The sequence below is a fragment of the Echeneis naucrates genome, chromosome 6 (genome assembly GCF_900963305.1).
Source record: "Echeneis naucrates chromosome 6, fEcheNa1.1, whole genome shotgun sequence".
Taxonomy (NCBI): Eukaryota; Metazoa; Chordata; class Actinopteri; order Carangiformes; family Echeneidae; genus Echeneis; species Echeneis naucrates.
In genome coordinates this window covers 1,416,563-1,443,938 of record NC_042516.1, presented here as the reverse complement: position 1 = coordinate 1,443,938, position 27,376 = coordinate 1,416,563, and the positions used below count along the sequence as shown (strand labels likewise).

Here is a 27,376-nt window from a genome sequence, read left to right as displayed (position 1 = left end):
GTGCCTTCTTCCTTAGCATCTCTGAAACACTGTCCTGTTTAGCGTTTCGTGTTTAAGCCTGCTTATACATTAAGAACCTAACCCAAACTGTGCATCAATTGACCGTGGGTCCTTCAGGATGCACTGAAGTCTGTGTCGTCCCTCTGTAGGTGGCATTTAGTTTGTGGACTGATTAGAGCACAGAGCTAAGTGGCCCGCTCTCTGGTGTCTCTGAGGTGTTTGTCAATGAGTAGGCATCCTGCCATTTTGGCTCCAGGTGATGTCTTTTTTTTTTTTTTTTTTTTAATCTCTCCATTTGCTTGCTTCTGACGGGCCAAGCATACCCCACTGGGGTAAGGGTTGATAAGTGGGAAGCCATCGAGCCAAAACGACTAGTTGAAAAGCTGAAGGGCCTTTTTCACATTGATGTTGACAAAGACATAAATCCAGAGGCATCTTGAGCCATCTACAATGTCAGCATTCATCAGGAGAAAGAGAGAGCAGAAGTAACAATACTCTCAGCAGTGGAAAAGAAGAGACATAATCATGATTATTACATTGCAACCATTTAATACAGGGGTAAACATTGCATGGTTACCTTTGCTATGCTGTTTATTACATGATGGACAGTAGCTGAAACAGCTACTTTGGCAAACCGTCTCCCTTGTGAGACAGAATGATGTCTGAGACCATATACAAGATGACTAGTATTTTGTTAACAAAAACACAGCCCAAACATCAAATGAAACAACAGAGAAAGACACCATTCCTGTTCTCGTTTTAATTGGTCTAAGTTGAGTTTCTGATATTGTGACGTGCTTCTCTCTCTCTCCTCCTCATCCTCCATCCCTGTCCCTTCATGTTCTTGCACGAGGCTTCATCCAGCCTTTGAGTAGAAGAACAGAGCAGGGCAGTGTGTGCGGTGCTTTTTTGAGAGCATTGGAAAAAAAGAGAGAGTTGTAGAGTATGATGCCAGAATACTGGTCACACTTCTGTCTGCAGGTCCATGATCTCCTGGCCCACCAGAGGAATGGTGGCACTGGTCTTCTCCCATTCCACTGTCTGCAGCTCCAGGGGAGAGGCTGCTACTGTCTCCAGGTCCTTCCTCACCCAGGATGGTGGGGAGTGGGTCTTCCTGATGCCCTCCCATGCCCTCTTACTTGGAGTCTGCGGCTTGTCCTGATGGGAAGAAGATAGAGTGCAAAGGCCTGTTTGTATGAGATCAAATCTGTGATATATTTCATATATTTTGGTGGAACTACTTCACCTCACACTTAATCTTACTTCCTTGAGGAACTGTGTGTGCGTGCGTGTGGGTATATGTTGTTTTTTTTTTTAAATACATGCATATTCATTTTCATGCTCTGATTTAACCCTTGTGCAGTCTTAACATTCTGTATACTCCCCTTGTCCTATGGGTCAAAAATTATCTGCCTTCACCAAAGCCCTAAAATAAAGCAGCTTAATTTAATTTTAAATCCAATATCTATTTTATATGATGAAACATCCTGTTATTTATCAAATCAACTCAATTTTATACTTTATCATATTTTTTTTCTAACAGTGATAAAAGATGTTCACCAGTGAATATGATTATTTTTTTCTTTTTTTTATTTTACCACAATCCAACTGTCATTTGTTTTCTTTTATACAGTAAAGTTTTATTATTATTATTATTATTATTATTATTATTATTATTTCAGAAGAAATTACCATTGAATTAATTTTATTGAAAGGAAAAATAACAGTCAACAGTATGGAACTTTTCCAACAGTTTATTCTTCGTTTATATTCTTTAGGAAGTGAATTATCAAATACATCTCTTCTCTTCTCTTGTCCATTAACAAAACGGCAAAAGGTTGCTTAACATTGAACATGAGCATATGTGGGAAAGTATGTGCAAACGTGAACATGGGCTTTGCAGATGTATCTCTCACACGTGCAGCGCACAACTTTCATCTTGCAGTCCTTCTTCCAGGGGCAGACATCTTTTTCTCTTGCCTGACCCAGCTGCAGCCTCAGGTGGCTCAGGACAAGATTCAGCTCCCTGAGCAGCTGTCACAATTGCTGCAGAGGCTTCTGTGCGGGGGAGGCGCTCCCTTCTTGTAATGCATGGGGTGACAAGAGCCTTTCCCAACTGCTCCAGGAAGATCCTCCTCCTGTTCTTCCTCTCAGCCATCCAGGTTGGGTGGATCGTCTGCCATATCACAAAGGCATTGTATGATGAGACATCAAGCATGTTGTGGAAGATGACCAGGGGTCAGCATGCAGTCATCCTTCTGCAGCTGTACGTTCCAATAACCTTGTCAAGGTTGTCGACACCCTCTTTAGTGCAGTTTTAGTCCAGGGTGATGGCTGGCTTCCTGTCTTCATGATCAGTGATTTCAGCTGCCTTGTGCAGTGTACTCAGCAACACCACGTTCTTTTTCTTTTTTGGGAGGTAAGAAACAAGAGTCGTGGTGGGGGTGAAGGCAAACTTTGTCGTGTCTTGTTGCGAGGAGTGCAGGGGGGGGGTTCAGCTTGTTTTTCCAAACAGTGCCAACCATGGTCATTTTCCTTTTCAGGAGCTGCTGGCCAAGGAGGAGGTGAAAAAGTTGTCACATGTGACATTGTGCCAAGTACAACATGCATCCCCTGGTTCTTCTCTGGAGCTCCGCTGGGCAGCTTCTTGGTGTAGACTTGCATATTCCATGCATAGCTGGATTTTGCATCACAGGCCACCCATATTTCAGGTAAGTAACATTACGAAAATAAAAATTTACCTTTGAATGGAACCAACAGGGTTGTAAAGGTATAGCAGACACTCAAGCCACTTGTCTCAGACGTCTCTGATGGCTGCCAGTTTGTCTGTCACACACCTTGCTTGACTTCACTCATGGTTGTTAAATCTTAGCATTCTTGAAAAAGACTTTCAGCGACATTGTGGCATGGAAAATTGCCCTTCCACTCTCTGCATCCCAGAGATGAGATGTAGCCTCACCACCTGCTAAGATCAAAAGCCCTATGTAGCCACACAGGTCAGTCTGATCCACATTTTTCCAGTTGTCTCCATATTCACAGGAACCCTCCAAATTTGTCATTTCCAGTATGATCTTTTCAATGGCTGGTGTGATGAACAGGAGGAAAGTGGAGGAGATGTTCTTGGCATGGGCAGCTGAATATTTTGATGGCCCTGGGGTCATCCTAATGATATTTTGTGCTGCAGCTCTTCCTGGGGTGGCGTCTGTGTTTGATGAGGACCATTTTATTTTACTGTTCTTGGATAAAAATATCTCTCTGTCAGCTTGGGTCATTTCTTCTTCATCTGAAGAGGCTTTGTGGTCTGTATTGTATTCCTCCTCATCTTCTTCTTCAGATACCTCTTCTTCCACATCATAGTGTGTGTGTGTGTTTGTGTATGTGGCCTTTGAACTTTTTTCTGTCACGTAAATGATTTTATAACACACGGGTCAAAAATGACCCGTAATACAATCTTAGGACCCTAGTGGTGAACAGCTGATATGGAAATGTAAACAAAACCAGAGTTTCACTTTTTTTAATGTTGGGGTCCCTTTAGGAAAAGTCAGAAAATTTCAAGTTGAAAAAAAGTGTTAAATGTTTTTTTTTTTTCAGCTAAACATGGTGGTGGGTCATTTTTGACCCACAGGACAATACAAAGGTTAAATGAAAACACCTTTGCCTATGCAACAGGTGTGCATCTTGAACCTATAATTTTAGCATAAAGAATAAACATGGTGAAAAACTAGCCTGAACTGTGTCTTTCAAATTTAAAATTTCAAACATTTTTTTTAACACAGTAATTTACAAGATGGATTTAGTTTGTGAATTTATTCACAAAAAGCCTTCATGTTAACCGCAAAGACACATCCTCAAAACACATCTTGTACCCACGTCGGAGAAGATTATCTCTCTGCCTCTTCCACTTGGCAGATAATTACATCGCAACTTTTTCTAGGGAGAATGCTGTATGATTCAACAGGACTATCACAAATCTACAGTATAACTGGTTTTCTGAAATCTAGCTGTAACCGTGACATGGATGTGAAGTTGGCCTCCAGTCAGAGAAAACCTGACTCCAAAGCTGTGAAACAAACGGAGCTTGGGGGTTTATGCAGAAGAAGGAAATGGAAATCAGCGGCTGCCATGGAATGACTGCAGCTACAAAGCCAACATGTGATTCACTGCTCTTAGTAAATAGTTCCCAGCAAAACCACTTTCTACCTAGTTTCATCTTGAAGATAGAAAGTGCACAGATCCTCATTAAGTTAGTAAATTACAATAGGCTAAAGAAGTATACATTAAAACACCATATTGTTGTGTAGCAAAGTACAGATTTGCTTGGCTAATTTTCTCTGTTAGGAAGGATATTGGGTACTGTAATAATCATTATTCGAACATAACCAAAATCATCTAAAATAGTAGCCATGATATAAACCAGAACAATGATAATGCTGGAGATAATGCCAAGACAACTTTTAAATGGGGCAGTTGGGTTCCACTTTCCATATTTCACATTACATTAACAAGTGGGACTTGCAAAACTGAAGATAGCACTTTAGCATTGAGGAAGCCCACAAGCGTGCACTGCTACGTAACCTGTGTATTAAAGCTATGATGTATTCTTGCTTGCATTTGTTGATTATTGACTGTTACCTTGACATGTTTATGAAGCAACCTTCTTTTTTGTGTTCAATCTAAATGCTTAATGCTTAATTGACCCAGGCAAGTTAAGTTTCTTTTTGCTATAGCAGTTGTCTATCTATACTCTATCTAATTTTAACAGATGTTTGTAAAGATGCTGCGTTACCATGATCAGAGGTTAGGACAATTTGCAATAAGGTTATGGGCAAAGCAAAATTTCTCTCAATATGGGTAGCAGATGATTAGCTTGTATTTACCAACGGCCTAGGCTGCTTAGCTGCAGCATTAGAAGTGACCCTGTGTGCTTGGCTAGCTTGATTGTTTTAATTTGTATGCCCACCCACAGTCATGCCTCTAGATTCCCCTACAGCAAATTTCCTCTGGCATTGATATCGTAAGCAGATGCAGTCTGCTAAACTAATTAAAGAGGCAACTCCACCTATAAGTTTTGATTGAGCTAATGTTAAGCAGAGGAGAGAACAACATTGGATAAAAGGGAAGACGGGGGTGGGAATCGGGGGGATCAGAACAGAATAAAGTTAAACTCTTTACACTCATGTTGGTCTTGTCACTGCTGGCAGAGGACACACTCCATCTTTTGGCAGCTTTGGCGTCAACAGGTGGGGATTCTCTATCCTTGTCTGCACTGTGAATCTTCCTGTTCAGGTCCTGAAACATGTCCTGGTGGCGTTTCCGGGTGTGCATTATTTTCTACACAGGAACATTGCACGTTATGTACAGGGTAAACAGCACAGGCTACTATCAATCCTACTTTGCCCCTTTACATGAGATGTCTCTGTTCTAGTTATACCCAAACTTTGAGTAATAAATGTATACAAACATCTAGAAGACTGAATATCTGAGAGACATCAGATTTTTCGTCTAATTCTAAAAAACCTTGTAGGAATCAAAGAAACTAAAATTACCTCAAAGTCAAGCTCTGCATAGCGTGATTTTCGTCTCTGGAGGAAGATGAGACAGAGAGATTAAAGATGTGTCTTGATATTGTGCGCTTTATTTCTTAAGTGTTGCTCCGCATCGGTCTGGCAAGATAGAATGTCTCTGGGACTCAGAGAAGAGGAGTGAGTCATAAGGGAGGAATCAAGGTTTGCTGCTAGTCATTCTGACCTTGTTGGCACAAGTTTGCAGTTAACAGATTGTGACGAACGACCTTTAAGTCCTCCGTCACAGATTGGTGAGGAAAACTTGACCTTCAGGCTACTCAGTAGCTGTGGCAGCTGCCGCCTCACACGGCATTATGGAAGTGTGTTTTGCCCCGAAGTGAAAAGACACCAGCAGGCAGATGTCCAGGCCGCTCTGTGCTGATCGCCATGTCATCTCAACTTGCCACTGCTGTCTGCTCTAGGAGCTGAGTGAAAACTAACCTTTTTAAAGATGCTGTCCTTACATGGGGCCAGAAAACGTTGGGGTGCCTCTTGTGATGCAGTCTGCGTTACGGATTAAATAAAGGGGACTTGCTCCATAGTTATAGCAGCAGAGAAGGGATGACCTTAGTGTGTAAGAAATGTAAGACAATGCCACCCTGTTCATATCTGACTAAAATAACTGATATACATTCATTTCTAAGTGCTACATAAAGGCTACTTCAGTTCCAACTAAAAAAGGCATTTGGATGAGAAACAATGCCAATTGCATTTGTGTAACAAGCACTTAGGAAATTTAGCAACTTTTCATGGATATGATGACTGTTCATTTCATCAAATTTTGGCTCCCTGGTTGATCTCCTTGGTTGATCCCTGGTTGGTCATCTCTTAATTATTTTACTGTTTGTTGAGAATATGCTAATACTTTTTGGTCAACCAGCCTGTGACACAGTAGATACCACATCAAGGATTATGTGAGCACATTTACAGAATATCACTTGTTTGCTACATGAATGGCTGCAGTCCATGCCAACTAATAGATGATGAACAAAAATGATTAATGTCTGTATTGCGAGAGGGGCAACAGCAAGAAGATATAATGAAGCAACTGATGTTCACCACCATTACAGTATACGACTGTAAATTCTCAAACAAAAGCTGCTTTAAACAACTTGGTTTGGATGGGTGGTTACTTTTTCTCAGGCTGGAGGATGACATGCAGGGCCAGGGGCTGCAAGGGGAAGGATTAAACCTAAATGGTACTTTGGTATCCTTAATTTGTCAAAAAAAATGTGCAAATCCAGCTGAAGTGTGTAATTGGAACACATCAAGAAATATCAAGAGTATCTTAAAATGGAAAAAGATCAGACAACACTGAGATATCTAATAATAAAATAACACACAGAAAACACTGCCTGACACAGGTCTGGTTTGTAAAGCAGTTGAGCTAAATCACTTAAGATATTTGCAATGACTATGAAATGCTGATTAGTTTTAGGAGACCCCTACCTCCAATGAGCTCATGGACAGTGTGGAGACGGTCTCACTCTTCGACATGACACCAGAATTTCCAGATTCTCCTTGATCACACATGCTGTTGGCCACATGGGAATCTCTGGGCATGTTCTGCAGGTTGTGTGCAGGTGAGTCTCTGTCAGAGCATGACACACTGACCTGGTCAGCAGGGAGGGTCTTCAGCCCAAACCCAGGCACTGGCTCTCCACTGGCGGTGTTAGCCAAGTGGATGAGCCTCGTCTGAGGCAGCTGCTCAATGTTGATGTTATACTTGGCTGTCTGCTCTTCTTTCCCCTTGGATGGCTTCAGGGTGCCCGTGTTGTTGGTCGGTAGAATGACATATCCAGGGCCTTTGCCAGTGCTATCAGAGCTGCTGCCTTCACCGTTCACTCGAGACATCTCTCCATCCAGCTGCTTAAAGAGCTCGCCGTCACAGATGTAGATGGATTTGGCTCCCGGGAGCTCTGTGCTGATTCCCTTAGCAGCGCCTTTCTCCCTGCGCAGTGTCAGAGTATGACTGTTATAGTCGGCGACGTTTTGCAGGTGAACCTTGGCCATGCTGGCTGGCATGGTATTAAAGTTAGAGCCCTTCTGCATGGTGAGGGTCCCAGAGGAACCCTTCTCCTCTCCCTGGAGAGATGAGCGCTTCATAGTGCCTGGCAACAGAAGGACACAGAACCTGTCTGAGACAGACAGTTTGGCAGTGGCTGGTTGGGCATGCTTCCCTGGTGAACCCACCAAACCCCTTTTTGTGTGCACAGTGTACATCTTAGGTGTTACAAGATAATAGACAATACATTGTAAGATGCTTCACAAGTTATTATTATCTCAAATCTCATTATTGATAATACTATCTCTCTTTTGCCACAGATGCAAATCTCTCCACTAACAGGAAAGGGGGTGTCATGTTTCTTTCTGTTGTCAGCAGTCTTCTTAGAATAATCTGTTTTTCTCTTCCTTGCTGTACCAAACAAGCCCCAAACAATCAACAAACAATCATGAAAAAAAAAGAATGGCATACATTATTAATCATAAATCAGTTTTGTATTAGCATAGTTGAAACACTAGTATATAGTTTGAAGTCCACGCTTCCGACACACGTTCAAATGCAGGCTGAGCAAGGCTGCGTCTTGCTGCTACATCATCTAAAATCAGTCTCATGATTTGGATGCACCAGCAAGTGTCCAGCGACTCAAAAGGGTTTAAGGTTAAAACACACATATTAATCCAGTGTTTCCCAAATACAAGGGAGTAATTCGTGGTGGCAAGGTGAGGATCTGAACGAATACATAGGGTTTTAAAATAGTATATAAAAAGTCAATGTATGAGAAACACTGTGGTAATTACCATTGTAACACAGATCAACATGTCAGCGTTTATCATGGTTATTATTGTTGCAGAGGGCCAGCTCTTCATTTGGAGAGTAATCCAGGATATTTAACATTTACTTTTTTATGTTGAGGCATTCATTGTGGTCAGTCTTGGATACCCTACAACTGTGATGTGAATGCTTTGACTGATTGCAGTTGTCTGACTCAATAAAGCCAGATAAATTAAATATCTTGGATACGTTAAAGCCCCTTCATAGTAGAAGCCTCTAATCTCCCGGAAACCAGTTCCAGTGAGTTTTCTTTGATAAATATTTGTACTGACAGCTATGACTGCCATTGTGCCTGGCCTGGTCTCGTGACCTAACTTCATTTCACCATAACAACTGTTGACTGATGGCAGCATTGGCATCCCACATCATCCTGGCTGGTCAACCACAATGATTATACCATAACGCTAACCATCTTCTAAACTCTGAGTGACCTTTCCATTGCCATGATAAACATCTAGAAATAAACATGGCTTTATTTGCAGCGTTGTGTGTCCCTTGTTGTTTTGCCCTGCTCTCTCTCCTCTGTGCTCCTACAGGTACCAAACTCCCACAGCATCTGATGGAGCACCTGATCCCCCCCTACCCCCAATTCATCAGGGTCCAGAGCACAGAGGCTGTGAGAAGAGGCACAGCAGTGCCAGTGGTTCTTTGGGCAGCAGTGTGTTTAGGTGTCAGCTCAAATTGATGTGTACTGAGATAAGAAGTCTTCCTATGTATTGGTGCGAAGGTGGTCGTTGTTTGTTTTATTCTGATTATAAGTTTTTTGGTATAAAATTAATCCACCAATTTTTACCTTGTTTGTCTACAATTGTATATACAGACAAAAAGTTATAAGACCTCATCTGAAAGGCAACATCTCTTTTCCTCATCACTTCATTCATGGTATGGTATAATACAGGTTATATTTGCACAACAGAGAACACACTACAGCCTTATGAGCTCTCAAAAAACTTTGTTCAGAATTTGCTTTCTTCATGACATTCAGCTGTTTTTGAAATCTTTCACAGCCTGTCAGCATGAGTTCAGAAGTGGCCAAACCCCTTTTTTGGTGTCATTCAACAAAGTAAACATGTCTCTAAGTTGGAATGATTGACAAAGGCAGTAACCAATAGCAAAACCTGACTGAATCGCATCAGCCATCACTTGCTAGGGTACACTCGCTCACTTTAATTGGCCTTGAAATTTGAATGGATCCTTGCAGAAAAACATTTTGCAGCCATAAGCCATGAATGTAAATATACCATCTGACAAGAAGATGGAGGGCAAGAAATGTATATATGCAGAGAGAAGTGATTCAAATTAAGTCACTTGACAAGCTGCAATTGAATTCTGATAACAATATTTATAACTATGAATACATGTATAAAAAAACACTTGACTTGGAGGCTAAAATAAAATACAATGAGACTTTTAGACTTTAAAGGTAGGAAGTAGCTGGTTTATGATGCTGAGAAATATGAATAAATTATATGTGTTTATGATTTAACTCATTATTTGAATGCTGGAAACTTTATTAATTTATTGTAATTCATAGAAATCTCTAATGCAAATATTTAAGCATTTACACCTTCATAAGAACTTACAGAAATTGTTTTTGAGTTTCAGTTTATTGGTTTACAGTTAAAACTGTATATATATGATTTCTATTGCCTTCAGTGGTTTTGTTGTGCTGTATCTTCACACTGATTTGTTAATATGCATTCTTATGACTCCTCTACGTGGTTTTGTTATAACACCCCTCAACCTTGTGGACTTCTCTTGGATGTAACAAACCTCAACAAAGCGATTATCCCTCTCTATTATTTTCTCTTGTCTTTATCAAGCCCATCTGTACCTCAGTAGCTTGTTTTTGCTCCAGATGCTTCTCTTGATATCTTGTCTCAAGAGATAATCAGATTTTCACTCCCAGCAAAAATCAGAGCAGGGGTAGTATCTGATGCTGCTTTGTCGGGAGGGACTTAATTATAAAGCTGCAGTGTAGGAGAGACTCTGACAGCCCTATTTATCTGCATATAACTGCTCAGCCCACTCCCACCAGCCTGGGCTAAACTGTTTTATGCTGCAGTAATGTTGTAATACACAAGTGTAGAACTGAGGGGGAACATGCCTCACATCTGTTAAGACAGCACTGAGGAATTTGAAGCAGTAAAATAACAGAGAGAAGACACAAAGGGGCATCTGTAGCTTGATCTAATGCTCTATCACAACACAAAATGACTTCCACTCAAGCTGGAGTTTACCTGATCTGCAGGCCATGTCGACGTCTTTCTCAAAGTCAGTCTGAAGACAGAAAACAATTATTGAAGGAAGTGCAGAAACCACTGCAATATTTAACAATGAACCTTTAAAGGTTAATGTAGCACTCAACATACTGACATCCATACCATGAGCTGAGCATGGCCATTCTGGAAAGAGCCCCCTGAATCTCCATTTGCATCCTCTTGCCGGTCCACCACACGACACTTCACAGCCTCCTGAACCTGTGATAAAACACAAGAGCACAATTCATGCTCCGATCAGGTTAGTATAGTTAAAGTCAAGAAGGGTCACCGCTTTGGGAGGCTGAATGTGCTGAAGGACCCTTGCGTACTGACCCTAATCCCAGAACAAGCAAAAGTTTGACAACCTTGGGTGAGGAGATATTTGACCTGGTGGTGATAAAGATTCAAACTCTAAATCCACTTATATTACTATGCCTTCAATGAGAACTATGACATTTCAAATACAACCAAATTTTTTCCACAATAACATTTCACATGGAGTCTTCCAGCAGCTCTGGGGCAGAGTCTACATTTTTGCAGGTTCTTGATATGAATTAGCAGGAACTATGGTTTCAATAAAAGTAATGTAACGGTAACTTAAAACAATGGAAACTAAAAGATAATAAGTATGGTAGACTGATCAAAAAACATAATTTTCATACTAATGAAATCATAGCTGTCCAAATGTAAATTTTAGAATGTTTTAAATTGAATTTGCTAATAAAAGGAATAAAAGGAATATTAGGTTCCTGGCCAGTTGTGGCCCGAGACCCTGATTAGACACGTGATAGTTCTTTTCATCATATTAGACTATTGGTGGAATTGAAAGGTCAGGAGGTGCTTTTCATTCAGCCAACAGGACCAAGGACATCATGGACCGTGATACATTATAATCATCAAGGATTCTCTGGGAACATCAAGATAGTGATAGAAATTGTTTTTAATTGTCTTCTGATGACACTACCCTTTTTATAGATACCATGTCAGTTGTTGATCTGAGAGTTGACTGAATGAATGAACAGACCACCAATGCCATTTATAGACTACTGGTTAAAAAAAAAAAAAAATCAGTCTGGTGTCTGCCAAGATATTTCTTGGAAGTACAAAAACTGGATTCATGATTCTTATTTAAACAGACAAAGTGAATTTATGATATCAGAGGTCCTGTGAGGTACCTCTCTGCGAAGGATGCAGTGCACCATCACAATGACAAAGCCTTCCAAAGAGTCAAAGACGGCAAAGAGAATCTGGAAGAGTGCAGAGCGTCGATCAGTGATGGCAAGGACTGCTGACATCCAAGTAAGGGCCAGAAGGGGTAAAACCACACAGGAGCTCCACAGTGATGCCCTGAAGGTGAGAGGAGTGACTGTCAAGGGCAGCATGAACAAGGTTTTATCAAAAGAGGAGAGGACTGCACTGTTTTCTGACAATGATATAATGTCTTATTTTTCATTGGCTTAGATTACTCATTATCCCAAAAATAAATAAATACATACATTCTAAGATATAAACTGTATTTCTTTTCTATTACAACAAAAAAGTAAGTCAAGAAAATAACATTTAACACAATCTTAAACCAATATCCTATATCCCCTATATGACTTCGCACACTGCTGCCATAGTGTAAGCAGCCTAACTCAAATCATGCATAAATGCATAGCATCGCCACAGATAATTATGCTACTATCACAAACAAAAACATACATCCATTATTGGCTGATATATATGTTTATATTTCACATATATTACAAGCGTGTATGTTTTAAGATGGTTCACACAAAGCCAAAGAGGAGCAAGTGACACAGGAAAGAGAGGAGGAGCGAAGGTAAGCAGTGGGAGAAAACAAGTGTAATGAGGCTGAAACGGAATGCAAAGACAAACAGAATAGGCAGAGCAGAGAAAGACAGAGAGACAGAGTCCTGAGAAGTTTCATTCCCCCTGCCCATATTCTGTCGCTCTTTTTCTGACTATATTAATGTGTTAATGTTTACTTTCATCCGAGAAAATTTCAGATGTGGAAAAAGTAAAGAAGACTTACTACAATGAAAGAATACTTTTCATTATAACCAGCTTTACAAATATCTTCAACCAGCCTGGAAATACTATGGACGAAACACTCTCAAAGGTTTATGGCTTCAGTGTTTTTATTATTCAAGACCTGTCACATCTGATATAGTATTGCCTGGCACCTAAAAAAATCTCTCTGATTAAAGTTGAAACTACAAGTCTGCTGAATGTACATTAGTCTGTATCCTGGATTTGCCAAGACATAAAACAAGGTAAATTAGAACTAAATGTCTTTCTCATATACTTCTGTTTAAAACAGACCAGATTCTGTATTGAATTATTTGAGAATATATGGCGCCACTGTTTCAGTGATCATGGTCGCTGGTGTAAGAGTCCTTTGCTCTTCACAAGAGACAAATTAAGTGAGAGCATACTGTGCTTATGCTGCATTTCGTGTCACATTAAAACTGTATTTTCTGACGTAAACTGACATTCCAATAATCATGACTAATGTATGAGGCAAGTGACCACATGTTTCCTGCAAGGCATTACTCGTCAAGCAATGATAACACAGCCAGTACAAACCATGCACTTGGAGATGTAATGGGCGAAAATACCAATTAAAATCATACAAAACAAAAACAATCACTTATACTGCTGCTAAAAAGACAAAGCATTTAATGAAAACGTGTAGAAATAAGGCCTTGATGCTAACTACTACTAATTGTAAAGAGATTGTCTAGTTCAAATAAATCACATTTTCAATACACATGAGCTAATTTGTTTTTAATAAATAATTCAGCAAAGGAAAACATCAGATAACGTTGACAAAGTAAAAGCTGATATTAAGTAAAAGAACAAATTTGGACAAAAAGAAAACCACAATGCAGCTCCATTACACACTCAACGCTTCCTAATTCAGGCTGCTTCTTACATTCTCTAGTATTATACTGGTCAGGTCATATGTCTACATTGTTTGGGTTTTCTGATGCTGTACCCTGTGACATGATCCATTCAGAGAGGCCATTTCACCCTGCTCACAGTAACACTATGGCTGACAAACCACCTCAACAGTAACTTTGGTATCAAGATGGTAGCATTTAAAGATACCAAAACTGGCACAGCAAATCGACTCTGTATTCAAACAGGACACACCCTTTATTTTCAGTCTGGACCTTCATCTTTTATGACCACACAGTCTAATGAGGACAGGGGACATTAACGTCAGTCAAACCCATGGGGTTTTAGAGGTGGTGTTAATATTTGTGTGAACTGATAATGTTCATGATTGTGGTACTATTGGTTAACAGAAATTGCCTTGGTTAACAGGCTAGCTGACTGTCAACATGTTAATAATAACAAGCAATGATTAGCATTATATTGCTTTTACTTAGTTGCAGTGCTGTTGCCCCACAACAAGAAGGTTGTGGGCTGAATTCAGGGGTTTCCTCTCTCCCACAGTTGATATGTTTGGGTCATTTGGTGACTCAAAATTTCCCATAGGGCCGAGTGTGAGTGGTTATTTGTCTCTTCCTGCTCACCCTGGACAGGTCGCCAGTCCATTATAGGGCCAACACACAGAGACAGACAGACAGACCAACAACCACTCACACTCAGAAGTACGATTCATCAATTAACCCAAACATGCATGTCTTTGGATGGTGGGAGGAAAACAGAGCACCTGGAGGAAACCCACACAGGGGAGAATATGCAAACTGCACAGAAAGGATCCAGGCCAGGAACCAAACCCACAACCTTGTTATTGTGGGGCAACAGCACTAACCACTATGCCGCCGTGCTGCCCTGTCTTTTGATATTGCAGACTAAAATATTTCAACACAGCAAGACTTTGGTGGGCCTGGGAAAAATAGTTAATCATTTGAACATGTTAAAATTATTTTCAATTGCAGATAGAAATCCATGGAAGTAGATACAACAAAATCTAGAATTAAGTGGTTGAATCTTTGTTTGTAATCGAGGAACTGTGCACATAATTTATTGACTTCAATCACTTTAAATGGATAACCAGTAGAGACCAAAATGTTTATATACACATTGTGTGCGTGTATATGTATGCATATATGAATGCAGTATGTCAGAAATCCAACAATAAAGATTATAAATTTAAGAAATCTGGAATCATAATTTTGCACTTTTTAAAGTGTTGGTAAACTGTTGGTAACTGGTAACTGTTTTGGTATGACTGAAAAAAAGAGGATTAACCTATGTTGTTCTGATTAGATTCTATTGGCAACATGAAAGTCCAGGCTGGAAATATTGCCAAAAACCCAGCTGTGCATGCATAGTACGCAGCAAAACACACACACACACACACACACACACACGCACACAAAATAATTGATGTCCTCATAAAAAACCATGGCTTTCTGAACATCTGTTCTGATCATTTCTGTGACTTTCTTCAAGGACACACACACACACACACACACACTTATTCAATCGTCAATCACATCTGCATTATTATTATTATTATTATTATTATGTACATATATACAGTCCACAGTTTAATTTCAAGAGCAGCAAATAAGCATCAGGAGTCTCTCACTGAATGAAAGCCTCCCTGCCAGGGCATCAGGGAGAAAAACAAATGACAGCGGGGTAAAAGGTCAGAAAACTAACAGGAGAGGGAGGAGAGTGGAGGTGTACAGAAAAGGAGAGAACAGAAGCAAGAGTTAAGGAAAAAATAATTAGCGGGACTAACATGGCGTTACTGGTAGCTGTGGTGGAAACGTCAGCCGAAGAGATAACTCCGCACTTGGCACATTTGAGCGTCATATTGTACAGTGGCACTGTCATCTGACTGCAAAGTCAAATTAACACGCTGTAACATACACAAACAGATACAAATGCACCTATACACAGACTCGCAAAGATGCATGTGCGCACACAAGCACACACAAACACACACGCAACACAGTGAGTCACAGTGCTCTCACTCAGTCTCTCTCTCAGGGCTGCAGTCCAGCTTGGAGTTTGGTGGGTGTGGTTCTGGGTTTGCCTGTGTATGGTGCTGGGGGGCATTAGAGGTGGGGCCACGACACAGCCATTGATGGGGTTTTCATGTCACATGATGTCTACACATCTTCACAGGGTAGTTTGAGTCCTCTCTGATTAATGCAAAGCTCGTATGCAAAGACTTACACACTTCCAAATACATGTCAGAGCTCCCCTCTCACGAGACAACAATGGCATACACATACACACATACAAGCAGCTGGCTCTATTAGTCAGTACAGTTATCACTAACAGGAAATCCTGCCTCAACAGTGATCACAGTTTCACATAACATCACTATATTTATAAGTTGTTACCCAATCCTGGGCCTGTATCCTTAAACAAACATGACTGGTAAAGATGTGGCCTTCCTTAGGCATGTTGTCTGCCCTCTGGGTAAAAGTAGGATGCGTTTGAAGGAGCCAGCTATTCAAATCAAATCAAATCAGATTTATTTGTATAGCGCCAAATCATAACTACGTTACATCAAGGCACTTTACATATAGAGCAGGTCTAGACCAAACTCTTTATAAAATGATTTAAAGAGACCCAACAGATCCCTTTAAGAGGCAGAAACCTCGGGCAGAACCAGGCTCAGGAGGGGCAGCCATCTGCCTCGACCGGTTGGGTTGAAAGTGGGAGAGAGAGAGACTTCTATTGAAATGCAACCTCCGAAGGATGTGACCCCTGAGTGTGAACACAGCTACACTATTTCAAATTTTGTCTTCAGCCAAGTGATCACAGAGGGCTGGTGGATATAGTCCTGTCCATTTAGTTTTACCGATTCCCTTGGTCACAACTTTGTGCTTCAAAAAGAAGTTTTGCATCCTTCTGTTTTTTGCTTGTTGACCATTGTTGACCATTTTTATTACTTTGTTATCTGATTTCCATTGATAAATGTTTAGGAGTACGAAAAAACCCAGACCCCTTATCAGTCAGTGATTTTACTTTAATTACTCATGACTGTATGTATGTATGGTGAGGCAAAACTTGATGTAATTTATAGATTTTCGGAAATGCTAAAACATTAATATGTGTATACATAAAACGACAGTATCAGGATCCCATTTATTGTAAAATTAAACTGTCAACTGTTGTTGCAAAGACTGACTACAAGGCTCCAGATATTGATGGGTAATAGCAAGCCTATCTGCTACCATATGGCTTCCTTCTAAACAACAATTAAACCTGAAGAGCTAAAGCAATCAATTGTTATAACCTCTGAAAGTATGAATTAAAAATCACATTATAGAAAAAAATCATTTTAAAGTAAGGATAACACAGCTGCTAGATGTACACTCAATGAAATTATATTATGAAGCAATCTACACTTGAAATACAACACCACTTGCCTAGACCTATAGGCTGAAAGGGAAAAGGGTGAGTGGTTGAGAGGGAGGGGAAAGAGACATAAAGATAAATAAGTTTCTAATATGGATTGACATTCCATGGATTGATTAAAAGCTGGTCTTTGACTCGATCATACAGCATATGTATGGTTATTGAAAGCTGTGTACTCCTTTAATGGGGCTTTTTGTGAGTTTTCTCTCTCACCAGATTTGGTGGCTATTGTCGCTTGACTAGAGCTTCAACTATCTTTACACAAGTTATATGTTCTCAGTGGTTCATCTTCTGGGTTGGAGGCTACAATGACTCAGTGGCTGGTTAGCATGCTAAAAAAAAAAGTGTCCTCAGCTGAAGTTTAATCTGCTATTACAACACAGACACACAAACACACTCCTGTCCACCCTAATTTTCTCTAAGCCTTATCTTCTAATTTTGAGGGTAAATGAGACTATTCAAGGTGGGGGAGGGGTGTGGGGATGAGCCCTGACCAGTCTGGTGCTGATGCTGCTGTGTACTTAATTAGATCAATTGCATTGATTAATTAGCTTCATTTAACACATTTTAAACTCAAACCTTCAGAAATACTGGCAAAAGGTTGAGTCTGGAGGAGTGCTAGAATATTACCAAAAGAGATGACAGTCCCACCCCCATTGTCAACTCCAGAAAAAATACAAAAGCATTCAATACACCACAAGGTCAGTACAAACATTAAAATCTAAATCACATTCAGACATCTAGCCACCAATAGGCTTGGGCAGCTTCCGCAGCATAGATTTGCATTCCTAAGTCACCATGATCCATGAAAATGCTTCAGTACATGTGGGAAAGATAACATTCAAGGTCATCAAGATTAAAAAGAGTCGAAAGGAATTATACATATCTACATCTATATATAGATATATATATATATATATATATCTATATATATATATATATATAGTGCCCATTATTTATCGTTTAAAGTTGCGCTGTTGTTTTACTTATATAATAATAATATCATTCATGAAGGAATTCCATCAATTTTACATGTCTGATCTTGAGGAGCAATACTGCATTTCAAAACGGTCATATTAAGGATAAAACAAGACTTAAAGAGAGAAAAAATCTCTGCATATGGGGCTGACCACAAGTTCAAGGACAGACAATCAAAGGGTCGCACACATAGCCCAGTTTCGACATTGATAATTCACACGCTTGAAATGCTGAATCAAAATGTGTGAGCTGTTACAATTCATTTAGGGTCCACTTACAAATTCTTGGATGTTAACTCTTTAACACTGACTATGTATTAATAAGTAAATATTTCCATAAAGCAGACCTAATAATGCCAAAGGGAGTGCTTGCAATTGTAATTAAAGCTACATGCAGTCTTGGCTCCATTTGCACTGCCTGACTGCCCATTTTTGGATTAGCTTGTCAGGAAACCTCAGCTACCGTCAAAATGGCAACAGTGAAGCAGCTCACTATGAACCTCAAAATGGCTGCTCAGGAAGCAAGAAAGTCATGCAAAACTCATTTATAGGCACACAAACTGTCGGTATAGCTCCAAGAGAAAGTTTCATAGTGTTTGCCTATTGTATATTTCTCTTTCTTTCCACGGTGAACCTCTGTTTAAAACAGACCTAATTCCATATAGAATTATTATATGGTGCCATTATTTCAGTGATCATGGTCACTGGTGTAGCAGTCTTATGCTCTTCACAAGATACATTCAAAAATCTAGTGTCTGAATTTGGTACAAACACTAGGCAACAAACTCTCAAGTAATTACTGCTTATTAATTCTTATTTCTAAGAGTTATCAGTCAAACAACACACACACAAAGATGTGATACTGACAACCATGCTAGCACACACACATTCCCACATCATCCAAGTGAGCAGGACATATTAGTATTACTGTGCTGTCACTACCAGTTTGTTATTATGTAGAAAAGTCACTGTCTTTCTAAAAGCATACTAGCAATTGTTAGCATCTGAGGTGGTAATGGGTTATGTCTATCGTGCTAAGAGGAGGCAGCATAAATTGCAAGGTCAACGGTGAAGTAGTGAGGTAAATAGGCAGGAAATAATAGTAAGCCAATCAGAGGCGCTAAAGGATTCAGCAAGTTTGGTGATGGGCAGGGCTGGTAGCCATACATTAATAAGAGGGTAGGATGGGCAGATATTTTTACCCAATCACTGATGACATGGGAGGGGGCTTCTGAGACTGATGTTTTCCTGAGTGGAGAGCCCTGAGTGAGAGAGAGGGGATTCTGTGCAAACTCAAACATGACATTTCAAACAGCAAAAACAAGTACAGTTGAACAGAGAAATCATTGAGGAAAGCAAACATTTTCAACGAGAGAAAGAAAATAACATCTGAATGCACTAACAATGCCAATGGAGACAAAAGAGCCCATAAGTAAAGAGGAGCAGGGTGCAGCTCTGCCCTGAATTGAGCATTTTTGCAAGCTCATCCACAACAGCCCAATGAGATTTTTTAGACTCATGCCACCAATAGCTAGTGTGAACCTTATTCAACCTGTTACTGTAAGCAAACAAGGTTTTCAATTACAACCTAGTTATCTGGTTTTTGCTAGTACTAGAGTTAAACCAGTTTTAAATGTGGATCCTCACGTTGAGGCTAGTGAGGGCCCCACATTCCCAGTTTGGTCCCACGGGTAGATTTTCCAAGGGCCCACTGTCCAACTTACAATATTTTTATTTTTTCATGGAAATGACAATATAGCTGTTTGTTAATCTCACTTTACTACATAATGTCACTGAACCCTCAATCACTTTCAAGATGGCAGCAAAAAGAGTGGCATCTCTGTACCTTTGGTCATTTGTTATATTGGTCATAACACTGCATTTCCGTATGTGCACATCCTGAAACCTAAGCCTTTACTACCTTGCACACACTGACATGTGAGACCAAATGGTAGTACATGTTAGAGTGGTCTTACCCTGCTTCCCTTTACAAGAAAGAACCAAAAAAAAAAAAAAAAAAAAAAAAAGACGTGGATGGAATACAGAGCTGTACATCAATAGCAACACCTGCAAAAAAAGAGGAGCTGGAGGAAAATGTAACACATTCGAAACTTAAAAGACAGTGATGAGATGAGTCATCATCTTGCTCAGTCTGTGCAGGACCAATAACCAGACACCCTTCCTCACATCCTTCTTTCCCTTCATACTTTTTCGGCTCTCCATTATGTCTAATTCAGAAGCACGGATCATAGTCTTAGACGATATCAGCAGAAACAGACTTTTGGTATCTGATTGTATTTTTGATTAAATTAGTCATGTTTCTTCTTTTTTTCTCAACATCATAGTGGTAAAACTGCAGTGTTATTTCAAGCCTGGAAGGGTGGCCTAGGATGATTTCGCCTAAAGAGCCAGTAACCACCCTGAATTCTTGCCCCAAGCTTAGCCATCAGACTGGTTATAGGTCACTGTGTAAAATGGATGTGTGGTATAAGGCATACCCCGCCCTCTCCTTTAGTTTCATATCTGTAATGCCGTCTTTGGACACCAGTTTGTTAAAAACGAGAATCCCAATAACCATGTTAACCTGCCAAAGAGAAGAGGCACAGGATTAAATCAGAGCAGAGACAGTTTCATCACTTCAGAACATTCAACACTACTCTGATGATGGTCAGTGATGACAATGATGATGAGACATGCACATACACAAACACTATATGTACTTACTGTGAGCTCTGCACTGTAAACATTAAGAATCTTAAATTTTAAAGACAAAATCTATCAAGCACCCAATGAAGAGTGAGAGGTAAAAAAATGTTTCAGGGATGATTGTTAACTTCAAAATTATTTGTTCAATGTAGACAGTGCTAGAAATAGAAATCAGATATAAAATACAAGTTGTGTGAAAACAAAATGGAGAGGGAGGGGAATATCTCTGACAGTTGTAATTCCTACAGTTTCAGCCATTCAAGGCTTGAGGGACTACAACCACATCTTGTGTGAGTTGCTCTGATGCTTTTCAGAATGAGCTGGGCCTCCACTGTAACTGCCAAATGGAGCAGTAGCTTTTTTATTACACAAGCAGCTTGTGTAAAAAGGACACACAAACCAAAATGCTCAGTTGCAGGCGTGAAAGAAGCAGTAGGAAGTGAATCACTGACACCGTGGCTAATGGATTTGATGAAAGAAACAAGGACACACTGTCAGCGCAGTCTGTGTCCTGCCAGCACTTCTGCCAGTGATTTACGTCAGATGTAAGTTGAAGATGAGGGCAGCTGAGGTAATGATATACAGTTGCAAATATAGGTTTGGGCGAATTATGTTATCTAATTGAACTAAAAAAGGTAAATTAAACCTTCTTCAGAAAAAAGACTTTCAAAACTATGCATCAAAGGTTAATTTTAGATTGCAAACATAAAAAAAAATTACAGTAATTGTGCCATCCGAAAAAGTTTGGGTGGTACAGTTAATACTGTATGTTTCTCCCAGCCCAGTCCTAAGCATGTGTTTACTAACCATGTTCTGCCAAAGTCTCTGTCTCTCCCAGTTCCTCTCCTCTCTCTCCCTGTCCTCATCCTGCAGGTGGTGACTCATCACCATCCCATGTTCCTGCAACACCTGCTGCTCTCATGTCTTCATGGATTCCATACAGCAACATTTCTATGAACTTGATGCAGCCTACACCTATTTGAATATCCCCTCCTCCTGCTCTCATTATCTCCGTACTCTACCCAACTTTGCCTCACCTTGTACCCCCCCACTCTCTCTCTCTCTCTCTCTCCCTCTCCCACTCTCAACCCAACCTGTCGAGGCAGATGGCCGCTTATAAAGAGTTTGGTCTACACCTGCTCTATAACTTTGTTATGATTTGGCACTATACAAATATATCTGCTCCAATTCAATATTTGGTGTTTTCCTTTATTATTGATGTTTTTGGAGCTATTTGAACATTTTGCGATGCTACATAGCCAAAATTAGCATGAACAGCTGTTAACTTAACAGCCTTGCTGGGAGCTTCAACCATGGTTGTGTGAACACGGCATGAAATATCAAGTCCTCTAAACAGCTAGTTCACCGACTGGATACTATTCTGACATAGAAGAAGGGAATGAAATAGAGCTGGAGCTAAACATTTAGTGTGCTAATTTAAGATAGAGACAGATCTTGGTGAGTAAGCTAAGTTTGACATTCCTTCAAAATAAATAGCTGTTGGTGCTGAAGTTCAAATTTTCATAGAACTGTATATAAATTAAAGGAAGTGAAAAACATATACATACACACACGTCACATTACCTATATGTGTACATATATATGTATGTAAAAACATTAGGGCTGGGCAGTTTGGATAGAATATTTATTTGTGATTTTTCTGACAGCTATTACGATTGAAATTTGATCTTTGATTTCATTTTGTGCTTTTTCAAGTGCTTATGTAGGTTTTTTGTATTTGGGTAATTTTTGGCATTTGGTTCCATTTGAGTCCCCATGCCATAATATTCATTCATTCATCTACAACCGCTTATCCATTTCTGGGTCATGGGTGCCATAATATTGTACAGTTTATTTTAAAAGAGGCTAACTTCTTTCAAAAAGTATTTCTTACATGGCAAACATGGCCCTACCATAGAACAACGTGGCATGTATGCAGGATTTGTTAAATTTCAAATAATTCATTAAAATTAAAAAGAATAAATAAATTAAATGGCGGCATGGTGGCGTAGTGGTTAGCGCAGTTGCCCCACAATAAGAAGGTTGCGGGTTTTTCAGCCCTAATATAAATACACACATATTCCACAAACAGGTGGAGACAGGAGCGACATCCAATGAAATAATAGTTTCAGTATCATATACAAACATTTGTGCTAGCCTTTAATTTTATTTTGGAATGTGATTGGAAAGAAGGTCTTAGAGCACCCCTGATGGCTTCTGAAAACTCCTTCATGCACAAGGTTTTCTGTACTCTTTTCGTTGTCTTTATTTTTTGTTTTTGTTTTTTTATTTTAACAGTGATTTTTTTTTAAGTAGCTTGTTTGTTTTTTTGTTTGTTTGCTGAACATGAAAACTCCTGCATGAGCTATTACTATTACTCTAATTTGTGGAGAGGTGTTAAAAGGAAACCATGACAGACTAAAGATGAAAAGAGAAATACCAAGACGACAGCTGCAGCAGGTCCAACAAATGCATAAAGAAGCCCTCCTTCCAGAGACAACCAGCAGCTGCAAGAGAGAAGCAAGAAAAACACAGACAGAGAGAGAGAGAGAGAGATGATTAGAAAAAGGAAAGAAGCAAGGGAGGAGCATGGAGTGTTGGAGAGAGGAGGGACAGAAAGAAGTGAAAGGCAGAGGAACATATGCATGACAAGAATGGAAAGGGTAAAAGACAGATGAGAAAGAGGGGGGGTAAATATTCTACAAACATAAACCCACAAGCATGTGGAATAACCCTGCATTAATACTTAAAGAGGAGGATGGGGGCAGTTTGACAGAAAAGGCTGCTTACTAGCTTGGTGTTCCATATCCCTTTGCCTTGGTGAATCCGACTGAGATCGCAACTACTAGTGCAGGGAGACCTGGGAGGAAAATACAAGCAGACATTAACACAGGAGATGTGAGAGAGACCATATCTGTAAAATAATGTGCAGCAGAAAGACGGCCCACCCCAGCCGAGACACAAGAAACGCTTGCGAATGATGCGATTCCTGAGGCGGCCTGTCACTGCCATATATGACTGCCACGCCTCTGTCAGAACCCAGCAGAATGAGGACAGGAAGAAGAAATGAAGGAATGCAGCAATCAATGTGCATAAAACCTGAAGCAATAAAAAGAGATGGGACAGAATAAAAACATATCAGTAAACAGTGCTTAATAAATATGTCACAATTGTTATCACTCAGCCAAGACTGACTGTTTCTTACCTTATTCAGTGTCTGTGTCTGTCCAATGAGAATAAGTGCATTGGACGATATGATGGAGAGGCAGAAGTTAATGAGGATGACTGACCGCTCAGACCGAATGTACCTGCAGAAAAACAACAGATTGAAAAACTCTCAATTTGTATAGGATTGAGCACTTTAAGTAACATTAGCAACATAACACTAACAGCGTTTATGCATATAAGTCAGTGCTCAGAACCAGAATCAGAAATAATTTATTAATCCCCAGAGGAAAATTATAAACTTTCTCAATAAAATAGGGTACCCTATTAACAGGTAATTCACCACCACCTCCTCTTCCAGCCTATGATTCAACCTCAATCCTTTTCCATCATGCAGCGAGGTCAGTAACACTTGCATGAGTACAGTCCAGGCCAAATGGCAAACCCAAACCCACTTCCCCCTTGGTTTGTATGTTGTTTTGTTACCTGTCTGTCACAGACTTTTTAAAACCAGAAGAGATGTAATCGGAGGAGAAGGTGGAGCTGAGGAGTGAGGGGGACAGCTGACCTGTTTAGTACTGCATTCTGCTGCTTTATTCAGTCTGCCCCTCTTGAGGAGGTGACTGCAGATATCAGACTGATGTCTTGTCAACAAAAACAGCACAGATGAATTAGTGAGCAGATTTTCACTTTCTGTCCTGTGCTCAGACTGATCATTAAAGAGGATCTGTGCTGAGTTGTAGCATCTGCTACTGACAGCCCTTGTGCTGCTGTATAGAAATATAGACATTTTTTTTAAATATGTATGATGATGACACTTGTAAATGGTACATCATTAATCTTGCATATGATGGCCTAAAATATGGCTATGAGCTACTGGTGCTAGCAGGAAAACAGGAACCGGCATAAGAACCAAAAGCAAACACTCCAGCTAATGCAGTCTTTGGGGATCAAAAACAGCAAGGCAGTCCAAAACAGAAGAAACCGGGAGAAAAAATCCAGAAATGAAGGACTATAAGTTTCTCTGGGTCTTGTTCATGAATGAGGGGAGGGTGGAACAGAAGATTGACAGCCAGACTGCTGAAGTTCCGACGATAAAGTAAGTGTTGCACCAGAAATAGGGCTCCAACTAAAGCAGCTGGAAATCGTTGTTAGACTGCATTGCTTAACCTGTTGCCACCATGACAGACCCCCAAAAAGTAGTAGAAAATGGACTGACAGAAAGATGGGCTACTGTAGGAGCATGGATACAATGTTATGGTGAGAAAAAGAAAGTACAACCATAACAGATGCATGAGGAGGGTACAGTAAATTCAAAATAAATCTGAAAAAACTTCACAGAGTTCATTGTGGAAATGACACATAGGATCAGATGATGGCAGATGTGAAGATGTGGTCCACAGTTTTACTGTGTATCAAACTGAAAGACTCAGTTCTTGATTTGGGACAGATCACCAGCGTATTGGTTCATGCTGTTGTCGGACAGCAAGAAGGTTGTGAGTTCAATTCCAGGGCCTGGGCTTTTCCGTGTGGAAAAGAAACTCCAGTGTCTTCCCACAGTCCAAATAAATGCATGTCTAGGTTAATTGGTGACTCTAAAATCCCAGAATGGATAAGCAGTAGAAGATGAGAGAATGAATAAACAAACCCCTCCCCTGCCGGAGACTCAAGACTGTTCTTAATGCATGGAAAATAAATCATGTAAACCTCTCCAGTGCTTTATATACCTCTACTGTGTTTTCAAGTGAAGTTGTTTTATCTCACCTCCACACGGAAACGTAGATGATAATGAGCAGCAACAGTGTCAGCGAAGAGACTCCACAGCCAACAATCAGCGTCACTGATGGAAGCTGAGACTTATCCATGTTCTGAGAAAATGAAGAAGACAAAGAAGAGGAAACAGTTGGTGAAGTAACTTCACATTATTACACTGGCAAGATTCACAGAGAAAAAACGAATAAACAAACAAACAACAACAACAAAAAAACTAAACACTGTGTGACTACTAACTGCTCTACAAAGCAGCGATGAATACAGACTATGAATGTTTTGTGGTGAACTCTCATTGCTGATTTTATATTACCATTTTTATCATTTTTAAGATCATGAAAGGATCATGAAAAACTGACTGCTGTCTTAAAACCTTCCCTTCTGTATGAGTGCACTATTCTGACTGATTCTGCCAAAGGCACCATTCAAGCTTAATAATACTCAGAAGACTTTGATCTCTTTTGTTATCCATTACTAAAAAATCCATTTAGGAGATATATTACCAAGGAAGTGAGGGGTTATACTTCTTTCTGCTGATTTCTGGAGGCATCATGTGACCAGCTAGAGTGCAGAGTAAAATATATTTCTGAGCTGCTCTTGGCTACACAGATTTTCTCCGTAAACACATGATAGAATACACGATAAGAATGTCACCACAAGCCTTTGCCCTGAAATTAACTACACCCAACTAAACTGATGTTCAGCCCTCAACTGAATCAAAACTACAAGATACATTTTTGCAATGCTTCTGTGCTAAACTTTCGTCAATTGAGTTTTTTGACAATGAAGAGTCATCTTAAATGAAAGTGGATATATATGTCTCACTCAGCCATTCTTCTTGATTATTGACTGTACACTTATTGATCTCTCTGTGCTTTGGTGGGGGCTGAGATTGGTGACTGTTTCAGTGGGACCTTTAAGTTACACATTTATGAAAAGTTTTAAGGGAGATTTCATATAATGTAAAAATATTTTGTGTATTTCAAAAATATCCCAGTGCAATTTACAGGCCTCATTGTCTAGGCATAGCTGTTAACTTCTGTGGACAATAACACAGATAGGACAGTAAAAAGCTTTTTCTCAACCAACTTGAAACTTGATGATTCCACAAGAGACTCACAGAAAGATGATTGGGGTCAGTGAGTTTAGTCCAAATGTACTGTCTCAATGGAGGACTATACGACAGTACATTGTAATGTTTATCAGGGTGATGCCATACATATACTGGAGGAAGTCCAGTTTTGCCTTAACAGACTGAGAACTAAACTAAAGGGATTTTAGTGGTGTAGTTCCAGTACAGAGGATTTACTCTGAGTAATACAACTCAGGAGAATGCACACAAGCACAATGGACATTCTGGAATCTGGAATCTATTTCTGGAGAGTTAACATCAACTGACTGGATGACTTTTGGACAGAGCAAGGTGACTTCAAGGTGACTTCAAGAATGAATCACAATGCTTAAAATCAGCAGTTAGATAAATACACAGGAAAAACACACACAAACACACACATACACACAGAGAGGGCAATATCTGCCAAGCCAACTTCCTGGAATAAACAAAGACATGATATAAACTTGGCCTGCTCTCTAGTACTGATAACTGGCCTCTAAAGCCTAACTGGTGGGAAAGCAGGGGTTGTCTTGGTTGCCACGGCAGCTGCAGCAGGGTGTTGCTTTCAGTTGTGTGTTTCTGTCTGTGCTTCTTGTTGTATTTTACATAGGCCCAACTAT

General features: G+C 40.0%; 1 protein-coding gene across 1 annotated transcript in view; it reads right to left on the bottom strand.

Moving 5' to 3' along the window:
- Positions 1-319: 319 nt before the first annotated feature.
- Positions 320-27,376, bottom strand: part of adgrb1a (adhesion G protein-coupled receptor B1a) — a 115,873-nt gene continuing 88,816 nt past the window's right edge. The window contains exons 18-31 of the mRNA XM_029503679.1: positions 25,637-25,740; positions 23,913-24,015; positions 23,656-23,806; positions 23,498-23,567; positions 23,148-23,214; positions 20,500-20,585; positions 15,391-15,489; positions 11,837-12,008; positions 10,785-10,880; positions 10,641-10,680; positions 7,014-7,675; positions 5,547-5,582; positions 5,173-5,331; positions 320-1,158 (exon numbers count right to left, since the gene is read on the bottom strand). Coding sequence (XP_029359539.1) covers positions 964-1,158; positions 5,173-5,331; positions 5,547-5,582; positions 7,014-7,675; positions 10,641-10,680; positions 10,785-10,880; positions 11,837-12,008; positions 15,391-15,489; positions 20,500-20,585; positions 23,148-23,214; positions 23,498-23,567; positions 23,656-23,806; positions 23,913-24,015; positions 25,637-25,740 — 2,040 coding nt within the window. The 3' untranslated portion in view covers positions 320-963. The remainder of the gene's footprint in view (positions 1,159-5,172; positions 5,332-5,546; positions 5,583-7,013; positions 7,676-10,640; positions 10,681-10,784; positions 10,881-11,836; positions 12,009-15,390; positions 15,490-20,499; positions 20,586-23,147; positions 23,215-23,497; positions 23,568-23,655; positions 23,807-23,912; positions 24,016-25,636; positions 25,741-27,376) is intronic.